Below are 13508 nucleotides of genomic sequence, written 5' to 3'. Positions count from 1 at the left end.
CGCAGTCATGGCAGCAGTAACTATCGGCACCAACGTTGCAGGAGACAGACATGAATATGATCCTGAAAAATGGGTAACGAGGGACCTGTCGGCTCTCAACTTGGGCAATGACACCGATGGTGCCACGCAAGATTCGCATCTTCCCACACGTCACCCAGAGACTGGCATTGATGTGCTTGTCGTTGGAGCCGGGATGGGAGGATTGATGACCACGTTGGAATGCTGGAGAAAGGGACATAACGTGATTGGCATCCTTGAGCGCAACGACGGCCCCGTTTACTCTGGTAACGATCGCCTCCTGTGTTCTACTGGTCGAATTCTATTACTGACGCTTGCACAGGAGATATCATCGTCATACAGCCTTCCGCCGTCTCAGTATTGAGACACTGGCCGGACATGATGCGTGACATGGAAGACGAGCAAGTCAACGCCGCCGTAAGCTACGAGCAACACACAGGTAGACACATCTACGGTCCTTCCGTCCCATCATTCAACGAACCCGAATACCTTGCCGACCGTAAAGGCCCCTTCGTAGCCCCCGCCCAAATCCGTGAAAAGTTTTATCGAATGCTTCTCCGCCAGGTTGCAAAGCTCGGCTTCAAGGTGCAATACGGAAAGCGTGCGGTCCGTTACTTCGAGGATGTTGCTGCTAAGAAAGGCGGTGTTGTCTTGGAGAGTGGAGAGGTCCAAATCGCCGATGTCGTCGTTGCTGCCGATGGACTTCGATCGTCATCCGAGCTTCTGATCGCTGGAGGACATACTCCTACAAAGTCCAGTGGCATGTCTATCTACCGCACGGCTTATCCTCGCGAGATCGCCATGGAAGACGAATCCGTCCGCAAGCGATGGGCCGACAAGAAAGAAATTTGGGAGTACTGGCTGGGTCCAGGCATGTACATTGGAGTCTTCTTCTCCAAAGATATTGTATCGTGGGGTTTCACCCCTCGAGATATACATAGCGGAGCAACCGAGTCTTGGGAGCCCGATACTGATCCGGAGGATGTGGTTAAGGAGCTCCTGAAGGTCCCGGGCTGGGACGCTTCAATCGCCGCTCTCATACGTACTGCACCCAAAGGAGCTGTGGTCCATTGGCCGCTACTATGGCGTGACCTACGGCGCGATTGGACCTCCGCTCATGGCCATGTTGTGCAAGTGGGCGACAGTGCTCATAGCTTCGTGCCCACCTCTGGAAATGGAGCCACACAGGCGCTGGAGGATGCCATCACGTTGGCCACTTGCTTGCAGCTTGGAGGAGGACCCCGGAATGCTTTGCTAGCAACAAAGATCTACAATCTCCTCCGTTACGAGCGTGTGAGCTGTGCTCAAAAAATGTCCTTTGTGAACTCGCAACTCAAGACCGAAACCAATTGGGACGCAATCTGGGCCGATCCCATCAAGGTTCGCACGCGCTTTCCCAAGTGGATTCATAACCACGATCCCGAGGAGTATGCCTACAACAAATATAGCCAAGCGTTTGCACATCTCGTCGCTGGGGCGGACTTTGCTAATGAAAATTTCCCCCCGGGCCATAAATTCGTTTCTTGGACCATTGACGAGGTCTATGCAGATATTGAGGCAGGCAAGAATGTGGAAAGTCTATTGGACGGGGATTGGTCTTAGATTGGATGAATCTATGAGATTGAGAGATTAGACATGGGTGTTGTGTACTGAATTTATTGATATTTTTATAGTAGAATGATTGACAGTTGAGATCATGCAATTGGATGAGTGCAAAATAACTATTGAGTAGCGAGAAGAATTCTATACAAAGGAGAACGCAAGCGATATCTCAACCCTAGTCCCAACCCTTCGTGGCGTGAGTGCGCTATCATAACACGTGACCAGATTAGCCCTAAGAGGAAGACGCTGCCAACAAACATCAAGTATCAATTGTACGGAATCACTAACTAACTACCATTACACGACTAAATCATTCGAAAGTTGGCAGACACACCAGCTCTGATTGCTTCCAGCTTCTTCGCTAACTCGAGCCAAACACGACCTTGCGTCTCTTTTCCCTCCGCGCTCGTGACAAGTGGTGCTGGAACGTCTATTTCACAGTCAGACATATACTGCCCGTGAGAATCTGCGCCTTGAGATCCAGCATGAACCAATGTTCTGCTGCCAAGCTCTGTCGACCGGGCCAATATCAACTTGAGAAGCCAGAACCCCCAAGAGGGAAAGTCACGTCCGAGCTCCGAGTGACAAAGCCCGGGATTGACGAGATTGATCGTGACGGGAAATTTCGATGCTGGACTTTGCTCTGCAATAGCGCGGACGGCAAAAACTTCGAGCAGCTTGGAGATGGGATACATGTCGTCCCAACTCTTCTCCGCGGTCGCCTTATCGTTCACCGTGGCAAAGATCTCGCCATCTGGCGCTGACTGCTGCGAGAACTTCGTATGACCGTGGACATCAGAAGTAGTAATGCTCAATGTCGGCCTTGTGTTGAATGTCACAGCGGTGCTTTTCATCTTCGGCATAACCAGTGCGGCCAACAAAAATGTAGAAACCACATTGACCGTGATGCTTGACTCGTTATCCTCCAGCACTGAGTAATTTGCTGGTGCTATGCCGGCGTTGGCGATGAATATGTCGACGCGGCGTAAATCAGCGTCAACTCGAGCGGCAAATTTCTGGACACTCTCATAGCTAGCCATGTCGAGTTTCCACACCTCAATGGTATTCGGCGCGCATTTTGTAGTGCGCTCAATATCGTGCTTGGCCTCATGACCTTTGTCCAAGTTACGTACAGCAAGGATCAGTTTGCTGGCGCCCAGTCGAACGTAATGGCGTGCTGCTTCTTTTCCCAGACCAACATTGCTACCACTAATTACGATGGTTTTCCTGGAGTAATCACCAGTCGGATAGGGCAGTGACTTGAAAAGCTGGCTATACAAGAATCCCATTTTGTGTAATCTGGATTGTGAAAATTTGGAGTTCGGCACTTTCTCTTTCAATAGGTAAAGTGATTTCGAAATGTAAAGTTTTCAGGAAGATTTGCTGAAAGTTGGAAACGCACCCCCCATCATGTACGGAATTATTTGGGCCGATTGGTTCGAGCATTCGGATCTTTAAATCCCTGAAAACGGACCGTCTGTCTCATTTTGAATCTGCGATTCCCGGGTCGGTATTCCGATTCGGGGCTTATGTAGGTACGTGACAAATAGATAGCTACGTATCTATATTATTTGAAGTGATATCTTTTCACATAGACTCTGTTCTGGCAACAAAGATGGCTCTGCTTTACACACTTTGAAAGAAACACGATATTTTCCTCCTCCTGCTTTTACACCACATCCATCTCGACGAAAGATGGCCGCCACTTATGCAATCATTGGCAGCACAGGAAACTGTGGCTCTGCACTCATTCGAAATCTTCTTAAGTCTCCCAAAAATAAAATCCATGCCTACTGCCGCAATCAGAAAAAGCTGCATGGCTTGATACCCGAGGTCGTCGATAACAAGAACGTTGAAGTTTTCGCGGGTAGCATCTACGACGTTGAGCTCATCACCAACTGCGTGCGAGGCACCAAGGCAGTATTCCTTGTGGTAACCACGAATGACAACGTGCCCGGCTGCCGCCTCAGTCAAGATAGTGCTGCATGTGTTATTCAAGCATTGGAGAGGATTAAAGCGGATGCCGGTCCAGGAGTCAAGTTACCAAAGTTGATCCTGCTGAGCTCGGCGACTATTGACGATCATCTTGCTCGTCATATGCCCGGATGGTTCCGCCCAATTATGTTGGCGGCGGCTTCTCATGTCTACGAAGACCTCAGGCTCACCGAGGTTTTCCTCCGCTCACACTCGGACTGGGTCTCCACCATTTTCATTAAACCTGCCGGCCTATCAGTGGATGTTTCACGTGGACATAGATTGACACTCGATGAAGAAGAAAGCTTTATCAGTTATCTGGATCTTTCAGCCGGCATGATTGAGGCAGCAGAGGACGAGGAAGGGAGGTACGACGGAAGAAATCTTGGTGTCGTGAATGCGCAGCGGGGTGTTGGAGCTAAATTCCCGAAGGGAACTCCGATGTGTATATTGATGGGCTTGATGAGGCATTTCTTTCCATGGTTGCACCCATATTTGCCTACGACGGGGCCTGCGTAGGTAGATTGGACGGTACGGTACAGAGAGTCCGATATTGTATTGATTTGTCATTTAGTGTGATGTAGTTAGTTAGAAAGCAACTGGTTTGTAATTTAATTTTCTTTAATTTTCTAAATAAGATGTACTTCATCATCACGTTTTCCTTGGTGTATATGCACTTGAACGCACCAGACGCAGCGGCACATAGACACACACAGCTGACAAAAAATTAATTAAGTTCAAATACCCCGTGTTGACTTCCGAGACCCCGGGGGCCCTTCTCTCTGGGAATACCCCGATGCAACCCACTTGGTTCATTCGACTAAGTCAATGATCGCTAGTAGCCTGCTAACGGAGTCATCGTTCTAGAAAGTCATTGTACAGGGCATTTCTCACTCTCTCCTAAAAAATAAATCACAAAAAAGCGAGAGGAAAAATACAGTCAACATGTCTTTTCTTTTGTTAGCAATTCTGTCTTTATTTTTTACACCTATCCGCTCTTTTATTATTTCACTTTTATTTCCAGAGAAAAACGAGAAGAATGGAGAATCACCATCCCATGACCAGGTTGCTGAGCTTACCGGCAGTGTTTGGGGACGGTTGTCCGTGTTTGAGCACATCGAGCAAGGATTGAAGAAGAACCCAGATGGCCTGGCTGTAATCTCCATGTTCCAGCCTGCCGATTTTCTGAATGAACTGGTATCGAATAATGAACGGGCACTTCATCAATCGAGCGGCGACATCTATCTTTACAATCGACCTCTTGAACAGCGCTCATGTCTTACCCTGACCTATCGCCAGCTTCACCACGCCTCCTTGAAAATTGCCGCTGGTCTGCTAGCGGAAGGCGTTCAACCCAACAGTACGATGGTTATGATCATCCCCAACGGTGCCGAGTATACGATCCTCTTATGGGCATGCGTCTTGCTTCGGATTACCTACGTCAGCCTGGACCATTCACTACTCGATATTTCAGGTTTCACTCAACTTAAGCAACTACTACAGACCCTGAAACCACAACTAGTCGTTGCACCTGATGTCTCGAGTGGGAAGTTTCTTCAAGTTGCCATGTCTGAGTTGCAATTGCCCCGACCCATTCAAATATCCCTCACACATTCCGGAACCGCTGGCTGGATGTCTCTGGTAGATATTGCAGCTAAGGCGGTAAAATTTCCAGCTGATGAATCTGCCATTGTATCTGCTGCAAGACATGACGATCCAAGGCGCATTCACTCCATAATGTTTACTTCCGGCACGTCCGGAATTCCAAAAGGTTGTCCATTACTTGTATCAGGCATGTCGCATGTTCTCGAATCTCAAGCTTGGCTCATCGATAATGAGGCCGGTATATTTGCCGTTCAACAACCACATAATTCGAGAGGGATAGCTCCTGCTCAGACTTTGCAGACCTGGAAAGCCGGCGGTGCTGTAGTCATGACAGGACAGAATTTCAGCATCCGTGATTCTCTCGAAGCGATCAAGCAGTTTGGGGCGACATTTATCGTGCTCACACCTCCTATGGTTAATGAGATGGCAGTCGAGCTTGCCGCACGGCCTGTGGATGTTAGATCTGTGAAGAGAATCCAAGTCGGTGGCGATGCAGTCACCAAGGACATCATGGTAAAATGTGCAGCATTATTCCCGCAATCTCAAATTTGCGTAAACCACGGAATGACGGAAGGGGGAGGATCCTTTATTTGGCCGTTTTTTAAGATACCTCCTTCAAATATCCCATTCTTTGGCGAGATATGTCCTCTCGGTATGGTCGCCCCTGGCTCTTCAATTCGTCTCTGGGATATAGAAAAGAATTGTGTAGCGAAAAGAGGTCAGTTTGGGGAGCTTCATATATCGAGTCCTAGCATCATCTCCCATTACCTGGGTGGCAGATCTGAGAAGTCATTTTATAATGATAGCAAGGGGAGATGGTTTAATACCGGAGACATTGCAATTGTCGATCGCGAAGGGCTGGTTTATATCCTTGGAAGGAGGAAAGATCTCTTGAAGTGTGCAAGCGTGCCAATCATGCCCGCCGTCATCGAGAGTTCTATTCAAGCCCTTACCGGCGCCGCAGTAAGTATTACTTGCGATTCAAGTTGTATGTTTCCTAGCTAATGAGTACATGCGAAGACTATAGTAGTGCCAGTTCCACACCATGTACTTGGTGCTGAGCCGTTTGCAGTGCTAAGTTCATTCAACGGAAGAACCGAGACACAGATCAAGGAACATATACGGGCTGAGTTTGGTAAAGATTACGCTCTTGGGGGGATCGCTTCGTTGAAGGAAATTGGGATGGTTGAGTTTCCTGTCAACCAAACACACAAGATCATCAAGTCGGAGATCCAGGCCGCAGTTCTGGATAAATTCATCAAAAAACGCGACAGAGTCTATTGATTGATTTTGCCCCTCCGATCTATAGTGGGTTGGACTTTTCGTTTTATTTGAACTTGGAAACATTCAGCTCAGTTGAAACGCTCCCCGAAGAATCCTCCTGTATAGGTATTTCTCCTTATTATAGCTCTTAGAACTTTAAAACTAATAGAATGATAACTCCCATAATTCCAATCTGTGAATACATTCTATATTTGCGCTATGACTGATTTCTGATAGCTAGATATAATCCAATTTTACAATAGCGGGAATATCTAGATATTTGTAAGGGCCGAATAAGGCCAGGATAACAGCACTGTGAGATGACAGCGCTATAAGACATAAGCAAAAGCTACGAAGTGGTGATCCTACGCAGGGTGGTCATATTACAAGGAATTGACTTATCACAAGCAAGATCACAGTGACATGACGGGTGAGCTCATGGGTAAGAGCACTGTGATATCCTTAATATGAGACGGTAATATTACTCAGAATCTCTATATATTTATAATATTATCAAATGTGTTGTATTATTATCTATATTTATAAATATAGATCATAGCTATGAGACATGTAAACACTCCTAAATATTTACAATATCAAAGTCGTACGCCCAAGTTGTCCACTTATATCATATATATGTAGGCATGCTCGCTCGCTCGTTCGTAGGCTCAATGTAGATTTGTATATGAGCGCGTGTTAACTAGATTGGGGAATTGAAGGTACTCACTTTCCAGATTTAATATCAAGGAGGCCTCATATGTGGGATTGTAAGTCAAGATTTATATGTGAGCACGTGTCTACTAAATCGGGGGATTAGGAGTACGCATTCACGTAGGATCAATATATATATATATATATATTTGAATACACTAGTAGGCTTCTGGCGCAGAAGTGTAAGGCCTTGAGTTAGTTGACGAGTTGATATAATGTCTAATTAGGAATGTGCGCAATTAATTGAGTTTTGTAAGAGCATGGTAAGCTTATTAATATTGTAATAAGACAAAATCTTTTCATATCTCTCTGCTATATCAAATATCACCATGCTATATCTAAGATTTGTTGTGTCACAACGTGTTGTCCTAGCACTATGACATGTTAATGCTTCCGTAACATGGTAGTGCTCTTATAAACCCCATTTCCGAATGACTTGGGGCTTGACCTGGTAAGAATTCGTCACCCAGCTCTTACACCAACCCACTGTTTGCCGCTATTCTATATTTTAAGGTCTTACCTCGTCGGACGTATGTTCGTACCTAGGTACATATGTAAAATTAGCTGCTAGGGACTACATGGGCTGGACAGATAGGCAAATTGTATAGAAAGACACAGTTTCACTACATTCTATATACATAGTTATCAACTCATTCTCATCAAGTGATTTTCTTTTAGTTTGCCAAGTCAGGTCTCTTCCAAGGCTGGTCAAAACCCGTGAATGGCACCCACTTGAGATCAGTGGGCAGATTCTTGGTTGTATCCTGGCACATCCTCGCTAATTTGAGCCACATATCACCTTTGATAGGAAAATACGTCTCCCACTCGCCCTGTTCAAATTCTTTGCACTCCTGCTGTCCATTCTTGAGAGCACGGATGAATTTTGCTGCATGTCCATCATCATGCTCTTTAATCACCGCAGTAAATAGCTCATCCCATCCCATTCCATCACTCTCAGGGTTTGAATACTCGGAGATCCATTTCTCATCAAGTGCAGCACATCCAGAGACAGCATACCATGCGAGATCTAGTCGTACCTTCCACTCGACTAGACGCACACGGTCTTCTAATTTGATCCAGTCCTGATGGATAAAAATAGAAAAGAAAAGACTGCTAGTCACGTTATGCATGTAGAAGAAATCAATTTTCTTCTTACGCCCTTCATGCTGAGAAGCGCCAGCAAAGAAAGCGCATGTGTTGATCATTTCAGCAGTCCTTCTCTGTAGCTCTTTCTCATCATTTTTAATCCGAAACTGCGAGGCCAAGCTCGACATGGCCTCGCCTGCACGACCGATAATGCCATCGCGCATCTTGTTGCCAAAATCGGTCCAGCGAGGTGCAGTGCGAATAGTATCATTAGCACGCACCTCATTGATTAGCTGGATCATAGACTTTGGCCTTGCGGTGGGATAAGCGATGCTTGCTTCGGCTTCGGCACTCTGGAATAGTGTGCCAATGTTGCTATTATCATGAGCTGCTGCTTGAGCAAGAGCTTCAGCGATAATAAGGGGCTGCTGAAACTCAATTCCAAGCCCCAAGTGAATGATTGGATGATATGCACCCTCATACATACGCGCAAGTATAGTATCAGCAATCTTCGTACGGGCAAACACGTATTCTTGGACGGTTTCTTTCCATCCCTTCGCAGCTATCTCGCCTTTGAAGAACTCAAGGAATGTGTGATATTGCGTGATCACACCGATGGTGTTCAAAACCACCTCTGGATCTGAGAACCGCTTGAGCAGGTCATGATCAATGTCAGGCATAGGCCGCTGAATCGGGGTTCCATCATCGTAGCGATCCTGTAATTCCTTGGGATCGGCTCCCAAAGACAGAATTGTGAGGAGACTGTGGACGATATGATTGTGGCCTGCGGTATCACGGAAGAACATGTGAAACTCCTCGTGATTCTTCATCAACAAGCGGTTACATTCTGCAAGCGAGGCGGATGAGATATCAGCAACGTTGATAATGCCAACGTGCGAGGGGTCAAGGTAAATGGGAGAAGTCGCCATATTTTCAATAGACACTAGGGGCTTGATATCGAAGAGTCCTTGCAAGATGTTGTTTTGATCATTGTGCCTTTGCCATTCCACGTCTAATATATGAATAACGGCGTAATTCTGGGATCTCCGAGTGTTGTATGATCTCGAGTTCTCGGGTGATTCTTAGAGTCCGGGAATAACAAGCGCCGCCATTTGTTCTTAAAGGCCCGTAACCGTAAAAAGGGCCAATTGATCCTGCTGACCAATGGCAATTGTTCCAAAAGTCATCGTTAGCGTGGACCTTATTACGTACTAATTGTACACAAATCTCAACCGGCTTACAAGAATTGCCCCGGCGGAGTCAGAGGCTGCCAACATGTCGGAAACCCTATCTGAGAAAGCTTATCGAAGCCCAGGTGTTAGACTAACAACTACTGATACTGCGCGGTAAAGTACCGGTAATAGCAGAAGATGAAGCGGAAAGATTGTGAGACTAATATTCGTGTTATGAAGACAGTGGTGAAGATGCCATGAGGTCAAAGTTTATTACGAGAGGGAATAGAGCAAATCTCAAATTATCTTTTGTACAGATAAGTCTTTAGAAACACACATTCCTTCAGAATGCAATAGACTAGAATTTCTCTACCTCCACATCAGGTTGGCATTAGCGCAACTTTCACGCCGTGCATGCTTGCAACTGTCACTCCACCCACTGCATAATAGTCATCTACCAGGTCAATGTTTCCAAGTCCCTTAAATTCCTGGTGATCCTAACTAGCAAGTATGTAATCTGGACAAGCGCCATTTGTTGCCCAGGACACATTCTTGGGCCGCTGAAGAAATGTTGATATCGCCACGAAGAGTCCCACGACTGCTTACCGTCTGCCCACCTCTCTGACCTGAACTTTTCTGCGTCTCCCCCGCCCATAATTCAGGATGTGTGTGAAGGGCATACATATTCAATAAGGCAGTCGTGCCTTTAGGGACGGAAACAGGTGACTGTTGAGAGTGCGCACCGCCTGAAGGCAAAACAGTGTCCTTGAGTGCGATTCTTGTATTCACAGGTCGAATATTAAGGGTTGGTCACCAACGCTCCGCACTTCCTCGCGTAAAGCTTCCCATGAGTCTGGGTGGCGCAAGCTTCCACATGACGTTGCTAATACCTACTACTCTAATCTACGGGCTGGTAGGGAAATTTTGCGAACCTCGTGTCTGAGGTCCAGGGGATCTTGAGTTTCATGGGCCATTTGATCTAGGAGAATGAACTTTTCTTTGTGGTCAGCCTTGGTCTTGGTCGTTTTGGTCTTACCATTTGTGGTGAATGGCAAAAGCGCTCTCTGAACCTCTTTGTCGACGAAATTGTGAACCACTGTATATGCATGCTTCCAAGTCTTGTCCAAGTAAAATAGAATAGGTGCTAACGGCCCTGCCTTACTGGACAGCACATTCGACTTAGCAATGTATCAAGAGAGCATAAAGAAGCCAGTAACCCAACTCGATCGGGGAAAATTGGATAGTATGCACACTTACAGTCGTTGAGCAATTCCAATCGAAGCAGCATCGAATGCTTTCACGAATTTCGGTGTAGGAAAGAAATACGCTGGGTCAAGGGGTACAACGCTTCGGCCAAAGATGACCTCGGTAGACGTAACAAGGACCGGATGACACACGGATGAAATTTAAGGTCCGTTTCTATATAGTAGATTGATTGAGCCAACTCACCAGATCCTTGAACAATGACTGCAAGAATGCCATCAAGCCACAAGTAGTGAGACATCGTAATGGTTTGTTGGTTTATTCTTTGATTCTCTCAGACGAGCCTCTCTTAACATTTGATTTGGGGTTTATGTAATTGCCCGATCCGGGGTATATTCATGCTAATAAATGGCCCGTTCAAGCACTGCCGGCCTCCCAGCTACTTCGGGCTAATTTGAATGTTATTTTTCACCCGATATCCATACACGCAGCCCTTGCTCCGTAATATTTCAACTGAGGCTAGCCCATACAAGTAGTCGGTACTTGATGCCAATCTTGACGAATTGAATTTCTCTTTGTGTGGCAGTTCAACAGCCCAGTACATGCTGCAACCAGACACTTCATGACAATGAATGTCACTCTACCGACGAGAATGGTGTCACTGGACCCAGAATTCTACCAGTCTCCAGTGACCATCGGACTCGGTACTATCCTCGCTGCGATCCTAAGTCTTTTTGCCTTCGTTTCCTACACACCTAGAGTTGACAAGAGGGTGCCAAAATTCACAAGCGACACATACCCGTTCATCGGGGCTGCCAATTTCATGTGGCGCAAAGGGTGAGCAATGTTTCCTAGTGGCATAATTGAAAAGCTTCTTGCTCATGTATGATACAGTCAATTCTTGAAAGACTCCTTCAAAGAGTCTAAGACTGGCCACTTCAGCTTTTGGGTTGGCAAGAAACATGTTGTGGGTGTCAGTGGAGAGGCTGGCCGCAAAGCGTTTCTGGAGGGCCCTGGCCTTGACTTCGTCCAAGGATCAGGTTTACGTGGAGTTGGGCTACGCAAATTAACTCCAATTCCTGAGATCTTTAAGCCCAACTTTCACAATGGCCGTAGCTATTTTCTGCGCCGTCTCATCGACATGCAAAAATCCGAGGTGTTGAGAAACCATCTTGCTCGTCTTACCAGCGACACTCGCAAAATCTTCCAAAGTGCGCTGGCCAAAGACACGACAGGTGTAACCAACCCAGCCATTACTTGTGCGAGGATCGTGTATACACATGACATGCTCTTATTTTGTTGCCAGGAGATCGCCGACGACACGAAGATTTTCGAAGAGCTTTTCGAGATGTACAACACTATGCAAGCTGCCAGTAGCTTCAAAGCTGTGTTCTTCCCTTGGATACCATCTACAGACACCCGGAAACGGGCAGAGAGATTGAAATACCTCCAGGATTTATTCGACCCAGTAGTCGAGAGGCGCATGAGAGGAATCACACCTCGCCAGGAAGACGGCCTACAATTCATGATTGACAGTGGTGACAAGAAGGCCAACATCGCTGACTTCTTTGTCAGCATTATCTTCATTGCTCCAACCAACTCTCGCATTCTTATGGGCCAGATGTTGCACAATATGGCCTCTCACCAAGAGTGGCAGGAAAAAGTCCACGCTGAAATCAAGGCTGCCGCAAAAGCTCATGCAAAGAATCCAAACGCACCCTTGGTCGAACAACTCGATTCTCTGCCGCTTGATGTCTGGGAAACCAGCTTCCCTACACTGGATATCTGCTTCAAGGAGGCAATTCGCATGTGGGTTGTCTTCTCTATGATGCGCAAGAACATTGGATCCACCCCAATTGAGCTTCCTGGTAGCAACGAGGTCATCCCCGCAGGTAGCTACGCTATTTACAACACAGCAGAGATACATCTTAACCCAGAGCTATATCCCGAACCTACGAAATATAAGCCCGAACGGTGGCTGCCTGGTAACGATTACTACAAGAAGGTAACTTATGGATGTAAGTGTTTGCCCATTCTTCATTATCAGATACACTCAAGCAGCTAACGTGGCTCTCCTTTCAGTTATTGGCTGGGGCGATGGTCGGCACCCTTGCCCAGGAAAGCGTTGGGCGAAGTTGCAATCGACTATCACTGTCGCATACGCCCTAGCAGGGTGGAAGTGGATGAGTATCGATGATGGTATTGCAAACAAGTCTAGTAGTGACGGAGGACACGGTACTGTTCTCTCCGGCAAGCTTCTCAAGTTTGTTTCCAGAGACGAGTAGTGGAGTGCGATTTGTAAAAGTCACGCATCACGTCATATACATTCTTACGTGCGTTAACTAGAATAAGGAACGTCGCAAATATTAGATCAGAAATTGGATATTAAATTTCAGAGTACAAAGTAACTATGAGTTTGTCTCGTAAGGGAAAAGCGTAAGCAGCCACACATTGATGATACCAACAATTCATCGTATAATCTCAAGATGTTGGGAACATTCCCACTTCTTGTTCTAGTCCTGCTCGCATCGAGAGTTCAGTGAGGGATGGATTATGTCGAGGGCCCCTGAAATATATTGAGAAGGGCAGCAACCCTAAGCCAGTTAGTTGGTCCGTTATATTCTGTGCTCTCGGAAGCATCGGCCAGTGGGCTATAAATAGGAAAATTGAAGAGAAGAACGTCACATTCTATGGCATTTGGAACACAGCTACCAACGGGATGCTTGGATGCAAGGAGGAATGGAGGTTTAGAAAGCTAGCCTGAGGGTCGGTAGTATAGGAATCGAGAATGAAGGATGGTTGTATTCTCTCAAGTCCGGATAAGACAAATACGTAGAAATGTAGCATCAAGGGCCATCTACCTAGGTAAATGAC

General features: G+C 46.5%; 6 protein-coding genes across 6 annotated transcripts; 4 read left to right on the top strand and 2 right to left on the bottom strand.

The window, feature by feature from the left end:
* Window positions 1–7: 7 nt before the first annotated feature.
* On the top strand, window positions 8–1620 carry EYB26_001613 (uncharacterized protein; the record flags this gene model as incomplete). Its single annotated transcript, XM_054260922.1, has 2 exons — window positions 8–284; window positions 341–1620. The coding sequence occupies 2 exons, from the start codon at window positions 8–10 to the stop codon at window positions 1618–1620; spliced, it is 1557 nt and encodes a 518-aa protein (XP_054116897.1).
* A 305-nt stretch (window positions 1621–1925) lies between these two features.
* EYB26_001612 (uncharacterized protein) lies at window positions 1926–2909 on the bottom strand (the record flags this gene model as incomplete). Its single annotated transcript, XM_054260921.1, has 1 exon — window positions 1926–2909. One exon carries the CDS (start codon window positions 2907–2909, stop codon window positions 1926–1928), a length of 984 nt encoding a protein of 327 aa, XP_054116896.1.
* Window positions 2910–3315: 406 nt separating this feature from the next.
* On the top strand, window positions 3316–4113 carry EYB26_001611 (uncharacterized protein; the record flags this gene model as incomplete). Its single annotated transcript, XM_054260920.1, has 1 exon — window positions 3316–4113. One exon carries the CDS (start codon window positions 3316–3318, stop codon window positions 4111–4113), a length of 798 nt encoding a protein of 265 aa, XP_054116895.1.
* Window positions 4114–4539: 426 nt separating this feature from the next.
* EYB26_001610 (uncharacterized protein) lies at window positions 4540–6483 on the top strand (the record flags this gene model as incomplete). The annotated part of the gene is made up of 2 exons (XM_054260919.1): window positions 4540–6162; window positions 6220–6483. 2 exons carry the CDS (start codon window positions 4540–4542, stop codon window positions 6481–6483), a joined length of 1887 nt encoding a protein of 628 aa, XP_054116894.1.
* A 1364-nt stretch (window positions 6484–7847) lies between these two features.
* On the bottom strand, window positions 7848–9188 carry EYB26_001609 (uncharacterized protein; the record flags this gene model as incomplete). Its single annotated transcript, XM_054260918.1, has 1 exon — window positions 7848–9188. One exon carries the CDS (start codon window positions 9186–9188, stop codon window positions 7848–7850), a length of 1341 nt encoding a protein of 446 aa, XP_054116893.1.
* Window positions 9189–11262: 2074 nt separating this feature from the next.
* EYB26_001608 (uncharacterized protein) lies at window positions 11263–12919 on the top strand (the record flags this gene model as incomplete). Its single annotated transcript, XM_054260917.1, has 3 exons — window positions 11263–11471; window positions 11529–12652; window positions 12717–12919. The coding sequence occupies 3 exons, from the start codon at window positions 11263–11265 to the stop codon at window positions 12917–12919; spliced, it is 1536 nt and encodes a 511-aa protein (XP_054116892.1).
* Between the last annotated feature and the right edge of the window lie 589 nt (window positions 12920–13508).

This window comes from Talaromyces marneffei, chromosome 1 (genome assembly GCF_009556855.1).
Source record: "Talaromyces marneffei chromosome 1, complete sequence".
NCBI classification, from domain to species: domain Eukaryota; kingdom Fungi; phylum Ascomycota; class Eurotiomycetes; order Eurotiales; family Trichocomaceae; genus Talaromyces; species Talaromyces marneffei.
The sequence above is the reverse complement of the archived record's forward strand: the minus strand, read 5'-3'. Positions and strand labels throughout refer to the sequence as shown.